Source organism: Solenopsis invicta, chromosome 13 (genome assembly GCF_016802725.1).
Source record: "Solenopsis invicta isolate M01_SB chromosome 13, UNIL_Sinv_3.0, whole genome shotgun sequence".
In the NCBI taxonomy this organism is placed as follows: Eukaryota; Metazoa; Arthropoda; class Insecta; order Hymenoptera; family Formicidae; genus Solenopsis; species Solenopsis invicta.
In genome coordinates this window covers 3,090,607-3,105,317 of record NC_052676.1, presented here as the reverse complement: position 1 = coordinate 3,105,317, position 14,711 = coordinate 3,090,607, and the positions used below count along the sequence as shown (strand labels likewise).

The window sequence follows — 14,711 nt, the reverse complement described above, 5'->3', positions numbered from 1 at the left end:
TATAGATTTAATAGATATATAATTAAACTAAAATATATAAAAATCAAACTTAATTATATTATTTATAATATAATTTTTTAAAAAGTTAAAATATATTTATTTTTTATTTACGTATTGTATTATAAATATTATACGTTTTCTTAAATATTACAAAAAATATAATTTATTTATACAAATACCTGTGTACAGTTTCTACGGAACCGTGCAGCCTTAATTCTTGTATGATGCGTAATTAGAAATCACTGCAGATTGCATGGCAATCAGGATCAATGTCAATAAAGCACTGCAACACATAATCACGGAGTACGTCGCCTCGTACAACAATTTTGGCGAGAACACCGACCATACGAACAGATGATGACGCTGACTGGTGACAATGATCATGTAGATGGTTATCGTTAGCAGCCTCCACGCGATATAAATTCTGCTCGTGCGCGCGACAACGTTTGCGCTGCAAATACAAATCGATTCTCTCGTTAATCTCATCAATCGCATTATACAAGAATATTGAAATTCGCAAAACTCACCAATACGTTTGATTCAGCTGCCGATAATAAACGAGCAGGAAGTAAGCTAGGACAGGCGCGGAATAAGTATTGACGATTAAGTACACACCGGTGACAAAGGGCATGTAGGAACGCAGACCGACATATCCGGCCGCGACGTCTATACTTGCGAGGCTATTGGAATTTCCCTAAAATACCAGAGTCAGTTTCATTTTGACGATTTATTACATTAATTGTAATAAAAACGAAATTTATGCCATCTCTCGCTAAGAAAATTTGTAAGAATTCGAATAAATCTTTACTTTTTTTTACATGTTTTCATAGTTAACAGACATTTAAATATATGTTAACTCTAGAATGCTTTCCTGTCTGCTAATGAAAATTTACAAAAATTTAAAAATAACATGAAAATAATTCGGTTAAATTTAAATATTTAAAAAACAAAAAGAAATTCTTTCAAACCTTTTCAAAATTATTTAAAAGAAACAGATTGAAGATATTGAATTTTCTCTCAGATTCTTTTTATTTTAGGTATTTATATGGATTAATAAAAATTAAGGAAAGTCAGATATTTACCTGATAGAAATAAAATACATTGCCCAGCCAATAATGCACGAGGATTCCGAGATCGAGTAAATCGTTTTCTCTCAATACAGCGTCGATCGTCGAGCTCGCAACGATTTGCATCGGCAACAGGATTACGTTATACGGCTGGTGCAGCATTGCTGAGATCGTCACCCACGTGTTCACAATAAAGAACAGCATCGTGCTCGCGAAACGCTGTTTATCGCGTTTAATTATCAATATTGCTCGATAGCCGTAGCTTAGCAGAGACAGCGCCGTTAGCCCCCAAAACACCTGCACCTCGTATACTCCACTGCAACAAATGTAAAAATTTATTTCTTAAATGTGCGATTCAACATAGTGTTTCATTTTATGTGACTTCCTTTGATTTATTAATGTCCCCATCACAATAAAATATAAAATACAAGTTCAGTTAGGTTCTTTAAATTTACTAAAATAATAGTAAAATTCTTCGAAATATCATGTTGTCCTAGATAAATAAAATAGATTCTAAAAAAAGTTGCCTTTCTGTGTATAGCAAATAAATAACGGATTTACCTCGACGAGGGATACAATGGAATTTTCACCACAGCACTGTTGGACATGTGACGAAGATACATACATGCCGCGATAACCGAATTAAGAAACAACGATTGCCGTCTGTATTCTTTAGATTCGCATTTGTACGCAATCCAGATTAGAAGAACGAGTGCTGAAAATAAATGTCACAAATTATTGGTTTAAATCTTATATAGCGTATCTCACAAAGAAACGATTCACTTTCAATGTATTTATAAATACACAGACTGCTCTTTAATTATAAAAACTTAATTAACTTTATTATAACTTATGTATATACAATTTTATGTATATACAAAATTATACAGGTAAACTTTAATTAAGTTTATAATTGAAGAACCGTCCGTACATTTCAGTATTTATATTGAAAGAAAATTATTTTTCCTTAGCATTAGATACTTTACCAGCTAGAAGCAGGAAAGTCATTCCAACTTCGCTGTCATCCTCCTTCAACCAGCGGGCTACGTCGGGCAGATGGGCCCATTTGTCGCCGGTGCTGTTTAGCTTTCGCAGAACTCTGTGCCCGATCAATAGTAGAAACAATTTAACGCAAAGTTCTGCTTGATGTCTAGTATCGTCACAACTTGGATTCATCCCTGTTCGCACTTTAACGCTCGTAAGACCGCTATTATACACCATTATTATACACCATTATTATACACTATTAGATGGCGAAGTTATTCAATTGTGATGCAACGGATCATTCAAATCGGATTTAAATTTTAACATTATTCTATGTTTTATAAATTTAAATAACAATAAATTAATCAGCAAATTATTACGTTTTTTACATTAATCTAAAATTAAATAGATAATAAAAAAGGTACAATGCAATCTTTCTAAATATATCTAAAGAAATATATGTACATGTAATTAATATATGTATCTCAATTTTTACTTGTTACACATAAAATGTATGCTAAAGTATATAATCTTTGAATAATTTATATAAATATTGATTTTTTTCAGCAAAATAATTTATTCAGTATCTGATTTAAATTAACATTATAACAGAAAGAAAATTGTACTCACTATCGATAATGCGCCAGCAATTTTGTGGAATAACGATAAAAGAAGTATGTAATTGTACTAGCCCAGAGGAAGTACCATGTCTGATGTTCCTCCTCAATAAAACTGCTGCCGCCAAAGCTCACTGTATGCAATAACGCACCGATTTGGAATATTCCGCGTATCCTTGGTCCCTTCGTGAACTATGTTCAATTGGAAATTAAAATAAATAATAATTTAATACATAATTACATAATTTGTAAAACGAAGGAAATCTTAAAATATAATAGAAATTTTATTTACAGGAGAAAAACAATAGTTGTAATAATAATTATTATTATTATCATTTTTATAAAAACAATTTCGAGTACTTGTATTAAAATATTTACTAGCATTCTCGTTTCAATAAAATACAATAAATATAATAAATAAATCTGTGGAAACATGTGATTATTTTATTATTATCGAGCAAAAAATATAACTTAATTTTTAACTGTGTGTATGTTTAAATAAATATTATCTTTATTAAAACTGGAAATTAAATTAAGAGATTAATTCTCACCTCCGTTAAAGATAAATCACTGTTTATACAAAAATCACAGTTAATATATAAAATGCCGATAACTAGCAGGAACAACAGAGCATTAAATATACTCGTCGGGTAGAAAGAAGTTATGTTTCCAAGACTAAAAAAATAATATACTCCTAGACACAACAAACATCGCATCAAGAAAAACGATGCGGTCTTTTTATGCGTAGTCCAAACAGCGGTTTGTACAAAAAACAAGATGATGAGTATCTGAAAAAAGATAGGAATCATCTTAAAATTACTTAATTTAAAATTAAAGAAATTATTATAAATAAGAGAGAAATAAATATTTTTCGGTCAAAGCGGATTTTGATGCTTAATAATACTTTCTGCGTGAATGTTTTAAAAAGAAATTATATTTATCTATAGAATTACATATTATATCCTCGAATCAAAGTTGCTATTGAAGAATTTTCCTTCAAGTTTGAATTTTATTATCAATGGATTTTTTTGGAAGGATAAAAAGTTTAAAAGAATTTTTAAAGGAGAAAATAAAAAGATGAACAGTATTTTTAAGAAAGTGTATTGATTTATAATTTATATCATCTCTCTGTTTTACTCACTTGGCACAGGAAGAGCACGGCAACGGCCATCGGACGAAAATCGTATTTGATTATGCTACTAATTAAAGTGTCTTTCATTTCCTTAAGGATCGTATTATAAGACAAGATGATATTTTCGACCATCCCACTCTGGGTCTCGCTCGCGTTCAACCAAGCGGCGTGCAAGTTCACGGTGTCTAAATACTTCTGGTATACGTCTGAAAAATATTAAATTTCCCTTCACCCTATGACCACTAATTCGCGATATTCTTAGGATGTATTCCAAAAGACGATGAAAAACGCTGTTTGTAAGACACATATGTACCTTGTTGGATTAATAACGATAATGATAAGAAAATAATGTACAAGTAGTGCGACTCAATTCGATATCGCTTTAAAGTTTCAGCGAGATACCATCTTTTTAAAAGATTTTTAATTAGTATTTCTTTCTAAGGCTTCAAACGAGAACGTTGACAAAGCCCAAAAGGCAATTCTACCTCAATGTTTATAAAGAGGTTCTTATATGAACGTTGAATAGTAAAAGTTTCATATACGATAGGCCAATTATTCTCTTATTATTAATAGCAAGTAAAATCTTGAAGGATTCTGTTAGGATTTTTGTTCTACATTTGTAAGCTTTTTCACATAGACTTGGAGATTTCCGGAGATAACAAAACACAAAACAAAAACAGAACGTCACGTAATACGAAAAAATAATGTATAAATAAAAAAAAATTTTGTATACATAAGGACAAATATGCCTCGATTTTTATTTGTCTCATACAAAAAGTATATTCAAAAATCCCGTTTCCTTATTACATCAATTAAGAACATGTGAAATAAAAAAATGTTCTTTGGACTATAGTTTTTTATGCGCATCAAAGAGTTAATCAAAGTAAAATCTATCTTATTCAAGCTCAAAATGGCCATAAATTACGACGAACAGTCGTCACTGAGTTTTGCTGACTGATATTGCAAAAGAAAAAGTACACCTCATCGAGACCAAAAAAAGCTTTAAAATTGGACGCTTTAAGTTTCTCGTAGTCCGAATACGGCACCCCAAGAAACAGACTTCTTCCATATTCTGTAGGTCCTAAGTTGTCAGCGAATATAAGCCAGTTCGCCGTGTTTAGATTCGAATTCTGCCGGTTCAATAGTCTTAGTACAGTCTCGGTGGACTCAAGTAAACCTGGAATCCACACGGAAGCGCGAACATACCTCTGCAGCTCGCTGAGTGTGATCATTTTCAGTTCAGCCCGTGGCTACAGCGAAATTTTACCGATCTGCATCGACAGCCATTGAAGCGACGCCTCGTCAACACATTTGATTACTATGGCGTCAAATTTTATATACGACTCATAAAATCTAGGCACAAAATCGTCGACGATCTTATCTATCTCCGTCGTGATTGCTTTCCGGAGTAGTCGCAATTCTTTTGAGCCCAACGGCATATTGTTCGTCGATATTAACGCTCTAGTTAGAGCGTTAATTTCATCATTATTGCTCGCATATGTTTTAAGCTTCTTGACAATTTTATTTTCAGGCGCAAGATCATCGACGGAACTTTGCGGACGCTTGACACCGGTGGACGTGTTCGCCGTTACCTGTGACGCCGTTACCTGTGACGCCGTTACCTGTGACGCCGTTACCTGTGACGGCATTAGCTGTGACGCCGTTACCTGTGACGCCGTTAGCTGTGACGCCGTCGAGGCTGTCGGAAGAATAGAGAAAAAGTTAAATGGGGCCTTTCGTTTCTTCTTTCTTTTGCGTTTCGAAAAGAAAGAAATATTCTTTTGATCTTTGACAAGCATACTATCCTTTGAGTTCGAAAATTGAACGGTATTGGTGGTGACCGTCGCCGTATTCATGGCAGTGATCTCCTGCGAGTTCTCCTCAGTCCTCATCTCAATTTGCGTTTTATTTTTACATGTAAAATTAGATATCTCCATTTTAAATCCCACGAGTAGCTGGGAAAGATTTGGTCCGCCCACGCAGAGCCCGCATGCGTAGGTAAGGTTGCGTACTGCCAGAGTGTCAACCGGTTCTCTGGAGGCATCGTTAACGGCACTGCTCCCCCAGTACCACGCAGTCCTCGTCACGATAGCGTTACGACTTGACTTGGGAAGCTGGTCCGCGGCGGCAGTTTTACCTCGTTCCGCCAGCTAGCGCCGAAAAGGAAGGCTATGACTGCCGCTAACCAGACGACTGAGTCGTCTGGCCGTTCTCCTATCCGCCATCCGGAGACGCGCTCGGTAGATGGCTCAATCCACGAGATGATATCAATTATTGTAGTAAAATATGTACGCAAAGAAAAAAAAAAATATATAGATAGTTTGCGTCCTTATTGTGATATCTAGTCACAAAGTTCTTCATCAATTGGTCGGTTTTACTTTTCGATACACCTGTGTAGAATAAATAAAATGATTCCAGTAAATTTTTGTGAAGCTACATGCAACCTAAAATTGTCGCAAGTATTTTCTTTCATCATTTCCCATCACCATCAGAATAAGAACTATGTAAGATGCTTAAACATAATAAAATTGCTGCAAAAAATTTTAACATTCTAGAAACCAGTTTAAATGTACAATATAAATATTTTAATGGCCCAACATAATTAATTTTCAGCTCTCTGTTTAATAAGCAAAATCATTCTTCTCATGTATGATTCTGGATTTTTTATCTTTTGGCTACTTTTATATAAATATGTAAATGTTAAAATTCTTTTACTATTCCGCGAATAATTGTTATGGCGTGTAGATTAACTTTGATTTCAGTTTAACTTACTCTATTTTTTTCTAATTTTTAGAATTAAGAAAAAGATAAGTAAATTAAGCCGAGATTTACGTGAAAATTGACATTAATGAAATAGATAGTTCTTCAAGTCAAATACTCACGTTCAATTTGCGACTCATGGTGAGCGAGTTTCCGGAAACAGTCAAGTACCTGCCTCGAGTTGTAATGGAGGAGGAAGAGCCGCTTAGCATCGTCGAGATTGTAAATGCTGTCCAGGAACACGGAACCGAGGTTCGTGGAAGGAATAGGTAATCCTAGAACGGTCGACAATGTCGCCGCTACATCAAGTTGCTCAACCTCAATAGCTTCACCGTTTTCTTGACGCAAACAGCGAGTTCCTCCTATAGTAACAAACGGCACCGTCGTCTCTTGCGGCGTTGAACCACCGTGGCCACCCGAATCCTTCATTCCATGATCGCCGCAGACGATAAAAAGTGCGGGTACTCCATTGTTGTTCTAAAATTGCGCAAATGAATAAGCGACGGAATTTTATTGTGCTCTAAACCAAAATAAAATAAATTCAATAGCTCTTAATCTAAATTAGTATTTGTTTCAAAAATTTTTTAGCAGATCCATTTGTGACTCCACAATACTCAAGAAAACTTTAAATTAATGTATCTTAAAATCAACGTAATTAAATATATAAAAAGCAAATTTCTTTTTGCAATATTATTTATATAAATTAAAGATCTTCTGCTAAAAGAATACAATGCTGATGATTATTCAAGCATTGCGTGATCTTATTGCAAACAAGAATAAAATCTATTAAAGTCAAATGGATTAATCTCTTATTAATAAAAAAAGTAATTTATTTCCTAGGTGTATACATTGTCAAATACTTACCCAATCCTGCACTTTTTGAGCTATTTGAGCGACAATTTCATCCATTTCTTGTAGTTTAGGTTTAATCGAAGCGCCAAATGGACCTTCAACATGACCGATATGGTCTAATCCAAGATAATGAAGAATCATCACAGTCCAATCATCGTAACTCAACTCATCTTGTATGTGTCGAGTTACATTATTATCTACCTGTTAAAATTTTAACAATCAGTCTTTCACAAATAATTTTATCATAAAAATAAAATATATGTACATTATTTTATTATATCACTCATTTACTACAAAAACAATACTTTTTAAATTTTTTGCAAAAAAAATTCTGATAAAAATTCAATACATTAATTCTGAGTAAAAAGCTAATGATATTTTTATTCCTCTACAATCAATAAATCAAAAATCACTAGAAAATCGTATCTAAAAGTAATATTACAAAATTTTTTATGATTCAAAACATTCAGTGTGATTAAAAAGTTATTTTTGAGTTATGTCGTTGTAGCAATGAGAAGCAATATATCTTATCATACAATATATTACCTCTGTAAAATCTGTAACAAAGAATGAGGTAGTGCCATCGTGACGATCAAATGTTTGGGGAAACAGAGAGAGCCAAGTATCATCTCCATAAAATACCAATCCTTGCCCGTGCCTTTTCGCTTGAAGCAATAGACTGTCGCTGTGCAGAGGCTTACTCCCAAAGTTCAGTACTATATCTATAAAGTTCGGCACAGTACCAGTCATCATCGCCTAATAAATAAAGATTCCTACACAACTGCACGGAATAATTATTCCCGAATAATTGTCAGCAAAATTACTGCAACTTTACTTTTATTCTAGGCATCGTCACGGTCGGCGGCTGCAATTTAGCTTTTAGTAAGCATCCGGAAGAGTTTGCCAGTAGACTATTCGTCAACGGCATGGCAGCTCTTCCCGTCGAACTCGCGACAAAATCCCATCTTAGCCCGTCAATTATTATGATTATCAATCTCGTTACCACTGGCTTGTATAATTCATGTTTCTTTACACTGTAAGCATAAATATTTTGAATTAAAATATCAATGTATTAAAACTAATAAGAAATAACAGCTTGTATTTACAAAACAATCAAAGACCATGAAATGAGCAAATTAAGATGTTACTTTTAACAATAAATTTATATTTCCAATCAATCATTTAATAAATTGTAATAAATACAAATAAATATCATGTATTGTTAAACATAAACACAAATCTATTAATGATAAATTATTTATAACTTAAGAAAAAGATAGCAAATGTTTTAATATTTAACTTGAATATATTTTAAATTCGTTATTTAAAATAAAATTATGTATTATCATAACTTTATAGTTTCATTAATTACAACAAAATTTTCATTGATCAAATTAAACTTAATATTGTATTTATAAAGTAAAATTATATCTTTAATATGTTATGTAAAAGTATTGATATGTGTAAATATATTAACATTCACATTGCTTTTATGTAAATTAACTGTAATTTCTGTGGTTCTATTTCATACTCTTTACCTAATTTTAATTTTTAAAATTAGAACCAAAATGGACATAAATAAATAAATTTCAAGTAAACATATTTAGATTATCATTGAGGGACAGTGAATTTTGATCAAATTGAACAGGATTGTTTTTATTCTTTTTTCTGTGAATTCTTGAACGTTTGACACTAAGGACAGTGTAAGGTCAAAACACATGCTCTATGTAAATATACCTCGAATTCGTTAGCAGGAATATTTTGCTCGTCTCACAGCCTCTTAAATATATTATTTAAATTTTAAATCAACTCACATTCATTATTTATTAACAGCGCTGATAAATTAATGTAATTAATAATTAAATATCAATTGTTCTCTTACACGTACAGTTGTAGAAATTAGCCAATTTAGCGCTGCATTAATTATTTATAGTAAATATGAAAAGCATTAACATATAAAAGCATTCATAATATAATAATTATTACGTAATTAATTAATAATTAACATTGATTAACATATAGCACTAAATTGGTAGTTTCTATAAAGGAGAAAAATAAGGTTAACTTACCTCAAGTCACCGACGTACTCCGGGACATCCGACTGCGAGGCAATCGCATCGGCATGACGAGTGATGGGGAAAAAACCGTGCAGGAATAAAGCGATGGAAATCGGCGCGACCAGCAACACGTAAAACAACAACAAATCTCGTCCGGGCATTCTTCCATAGCCCCTGCCAGCTTAAGCCAGCTCCGGCAGACACAAGCAAACAGTGGCAAACACTGTAAGCAGTGCCGGGTATCGAGAGCAGTATCGAAATTCGATCCTCGAAATCGATGTTCGATCTCTCGACTCGTTCTCGTCTTTGTGTCATCAAAATTAAACGACTATTAGACGTCTTGCATAAACTCTCTATAAATATTTTCTTCGAAATATCCGCATAACTATTATATTATTGCACCACATGATCTCAATAAACAAAACAATATTTTTGTAATATTTTAAAAAACATTTTTCGTAAAAAAATATTCTTATGTATTTCTTTTTGGAAATTTCCGAGCGGCCACCCATCCTAGTCGCGACTCCGGTGAACGTTGCTTGACTTTCATGATTGCTACGAATTGATCTCTCATGATGTATGTATATATGTAAATAGTTTATCATAGTTTACAGAACTTTACAATGCTTTTAAGATCTCTCATGATGACCTCATGATAAACACTTTGTAGCCATTTGTGTAAATAACTGGTAGATCAGATCAATATATGTTATCGAAAAGATGAAACATGTATAATTAAAGAATATTATTTATAAAAAAAATATATAAAATTATTGTTTTTTTACTATTTTTATTAATAGAATTGCGGAATAGAATCTGGAATAACTTTTCTGTTATTCGTTTAAATAAGAATGCAACTAGAAATTATGTGTCAATATAATTATAATAATTATAATAAATTAAATATAAAAAAATTTTGGGAAGTCAGGTTTATAAAAAACGTCTAAAAGACATTTAGCATGACCCAATTTTCAACTTTATGTTATCTGGATAAGAGAAGAAAATAGTGACGTTAATTATTTTTGTTAATTATATATTTGCAAAACTACATCTAATAAAAAAGAATTTTTCGAGTGGTTGAAAAGTAGTTGAAATAAGGTATCCAAGCCGAATAAGGCCACCTAACTTATTTTATTTTTTATAAATTTTATTTACAAAAATATTAAAATAAACTAAATGAGAATAAAATCTTTATTTCAACCACTCGCCAAAATAAAATTATCTTTTATATAAAACATTTTTAAGTAAACGAAAAAGAAATATTTTTAAACTCTGACATTGGGCCTTATTAAATTCTTGTGCTTTTAATAAGGCCCAAATTAAAAATAAATTGAAAATAACAAAAGAATTAAATATTATTTTCCAACTCACTGTTAAAATGATATTATTAATTACAAATACGAAAGTCTTTAAGATCTATTTTACTAGTAAAACATCACAATTTTATTTTTAATTTTGTCTATAATTAATACTTTAACTTTAAAAAATTCTGGCTATTTTAGTGCAAATTTAGCTTATGGAAAGTTAGTATCATCGAAAATTGTTATTCTCTGTTTCAAGCCACATATATAATAAACAAATGACAATGGCTATAACAATAAATGTACAAGTGGGCCTTATTTATTAATACATTATTTATAAAAAAGTATATTTATTACATAAAATTGATATACATATTTTTCTTATAGTTAGAAAGTTAAATAATATTATAATATGTAGTAATAAACCATAAAATAATGTATACTTATTAAATTTACAACACATTTTTATAAAAACGACTGATTTACCCACTTTGTTACAAGCTTTCGTAGCACTGAATAAACGTGTTGCCACTGGTATTAATTTTCTATTTAGTTTTTATCTACTTCCTATGACATATCTTCAAAGCATATATTTTAAACATAAAGCGAGTTTTTAAATGGTAAATTTAAAAGTGGGCCTTATTTAGTCTGGGCCTTATTCGGCTCAAGTACCTTAATTATTAATATCAACCATTGACGTTGAATAGACGTCTTTTCAACTTATTAATATCAACCTTTAGTGACATAGACGTCGAATAGACGTCTTTTTAACTTATCATTTTTTACTGGGTAGATGAATTAACGTTAACTAACAATAAAACGTAAACTCTTATTGATTTTTTGGAATTGTAATTTTATTATGTTAAACTGTTCTTCGCTCTTACTTACGTTTGTATTTACAATGAAATCTTTGTGTTTACGACGAAATAGTGAATTTTCTTATGCTGTGTTACAGACTGTTTAGATGAGAACTGTGTACATTTTACATAAGTTTAATGCTTCCGTACGTGGAACTTAATTGTGCACAACTGGTTATATTCATACATCTACAAGAACATGTATGAGATCGTGATGCCGTACAACCAAACGTTGGCAGTTACCGCTGTATTTTTCATTTCCGGCATCGTTCATGATTACGTATTGGCGTTCACAATGGGTTTCTTTTGTCCAGCGACATTCATCTTACTCTTTGGAATTGGCACACCCATATTCTTCATCTCCAAAAGCAAAGTTGTTACCAATAACATCTTCTGGTTGATATTCTTTAACATCAACTTAATAATTACGTTCAACTTATATATGATGGAGCTCAACGCCCGCTGGAACAACTGTTCACCTCATCCCAATTACTACCTAGATCTGCTCATACCGCGAAGCTGGAGCTGTAACACGGCATAGAAAAATTCACTATTTCGTCGTAAACACAAAGATTTCATTGTAAACACAAACAGCACAATCTACGGATTAAACTGTCCCGCTGTTTGTATTTACAATGAAATTTTTGTGTTTACGACAAAATAGTGAATTTTCCTATGCTGTATTACAGACTGTTTAGATGAGAACTATGTACATTTTACATAAGTTTAGCATTAAACTTATGTAAAATGTACACAGTTCTCATCTAAACTGTAATACAGCATAGAAAAATTCACTATTTCGTCGTAAACACAAAGATTTCATTGTAAATACAAACAACGGGACAGTTTAATCCGTAGATCGTGCTGTTTGTGTTTACAATGAAATCTTTGTGTTTACGACGAAATAGTGAATTTTTCTATGCCGTGTTACAGCTCCAACTCCGTGGTATGAGCAGATTTAAATAATAATTAGGGTGTAGTGGACAGTTGTTCCAGCGGTCGTTGAGCTCCATCATGTATAAGTTGAACGTAATTATTAAGTTGATTAAAGAATATCAACCAGAAGATGTTATTGGTAACAACTTTGCTTTTGGAGATGAAGAATATGGGTGTGCCAATTCCAAAGAGTAAGATGAATGTCGCTGGACAAAAGAAACTCATTGTGAACTCTAATACGTAATCATGAACAATGCCGGAAATGAAAAATACAGCGGAAACTGCCAACGTTTGGTTGTACGGCACCACGATCTCATACATGTTTTTGTAAATGTATGAATATAACCAGTTGTGCACAATTAAGTTCCACGTGCGGAAAAATTTGTTAAAAGTCGTGGCGTTCCACCAGTCCTCTAATACAAGCAGTCCTCTAATACAATTATAATATAATTCGTAAAGTTGCAGTTTACAAAAATTGATAATCTACCATAGCTTCTCTCATGAAATTAACATGCAACAAGTTTCACATGGATTAATTCTGAAATTTCAATATGTATAGGCTCGAGATTTATTATTCCTTTAAGCTATCATATACATATATATGATGAAATTATTTTAATCGTCTATATTGAGGCTATTGCGTACATTGAAGTTATTATAGTGCGATATACATATGTCATGAGAGACATTTTTATATGATACACAAGTTTTATGAGATAGATTAAGTGCTAATAATGCTGCATGGATACACTGTGTACATCGTTTATATTGAAGTCACTGCAACCGTCTACATAAGGATGCAAAGGTCATATCTCAAAACATTACCGAAAAATATAAAGTTTCATGAATTGATCTATTATTATATTTGAGAATCTGTGTAGAATTTTAGCAGAAAAAATTGACATATTGATTTAAAAGCTATTTAATTAAAATTGCAGCAAAATATGATAGTTTTTGTTGCAAAAACCATTATAAAACAATTTTTTTATTTTGTTTTTTTCTTTGCAGCTAATTTCAGAATGCCCAAAATTCGGACATTTGCAACCAAAATATTTTGTTGATTACGAAAAAAAAAAAAATTTTGCCGAAGCCTTCAGCTTTTAAATTTCGATGACTTATAGTTCGTATTGTATAGCCAAAACATCTTCAAAACTGTCGCGTATGTTAAAGCTATCACATATATATTGAAACTATCATATAATGCAATATATACATCACAAAAGATGTTTGTATATCCTAACATATACGTATAATTTTAACAAGTATTAAATATTAAAAACACAGATATCTATCTTTAGTATAGATATCTGTGATTAAAAATGATATATTCACCTTGTAAAACAATCGGTCTGCGAACCGCAGTATTTCTGCCCAAGCATTCATCCACGCATGGAAGAAGAAGTATTGGGCGACGATGTAAATGAAAAAGATGAAAATAGAAGACTCGAGTACAATTTTGATAAACCACTTCGGTTCTAGGTATTGCGTGCCGAACACGTGATAGATCGGTACTACGACACGGTCAAAGATCAAGGCTTCATGGAAAATCGATAGGCCGAATTCAAAGAAATTCCAAAACACCACCATCCACCTGATTTCTGTCGTCCTAAAAAAACCAATCATGTTCAAATACATTTTCTTCTAGTCTCCTGATATCAACTTCATATCATAATATATTAAGTTTGCAATATATTAAGCATTTTTAAAATAGTGCGGAATTTAAAACTTCTAGAGCTATATCATCAAATTACATTATCGAAGATTAAAGATATTTTACATTTTGCGAACAATGTTTAAAGTTTTCTTTGAAATGTTTCTTAAGTCGCATTGGCAAATAGCAACATAAACTTGACTGCGTTTAACTGTGTAATTAAAGTTATCTTCTTTATTATACAACTACGTTCAGAGACTGCTGGCTTCTTGAAGAAATGATAAAAGATTAAGATACACTTACCTAGGATATTCGTCGCGGCACAGAAGAGTCGGTGCGAATAGAAAATACAAATATTATGAGAATTTGTGGCCGCTTGGTCGTGAAGTTTCGCTGTTGGGTTCATACGATAAATATCTCGGTGCGGCGCTCCTGACGAAAGCACAACTCTTCATCACCCTGCGTATCTAAAGAAGCAAAACATAATTTCTATTAGA

The 14,711-nt window shown here is 32.0% G+C and overlaps 1 protein-coding gene across 1 annotated transcript; it reads right to left on the bottom strand.

Moving 5' to 3' along the window:
* Positions 1-142: 142 nt before the first annotated feature.
* On the bottom strand, positions 143-9,630 carry LOC105202396 (GPI ethanolamine phosphate transferase 2). The gene is made up of 13 exons (XM_011170890.3): positions 9,482-9,630; positions 8,248-8,446; positions 7,959-8,168; positions 7,425-7,613; positions 6,683-7,037; positions 3,810-4,006; positions 3,220-3,456; positions 2,682-2,860; positions 2,054-2,274; positions 1,629-1,782; positions 1,083-1,383; positions 528-694; positions 143-451 (listed from the first exon to the last, which is right to left on the bottom strand). The coding sequence occupies exons 1-13, from the start codon at positions 9,628-9,630 to the stop codon at positions 211-213; spliced, it is 2,799 nt and encodes a 932-aa protein (XP_011169192.1). The 3' UTR covers positions 143-210.
* Positions 9,631-14,711: the final 5,081 nt, after the last annotated feature.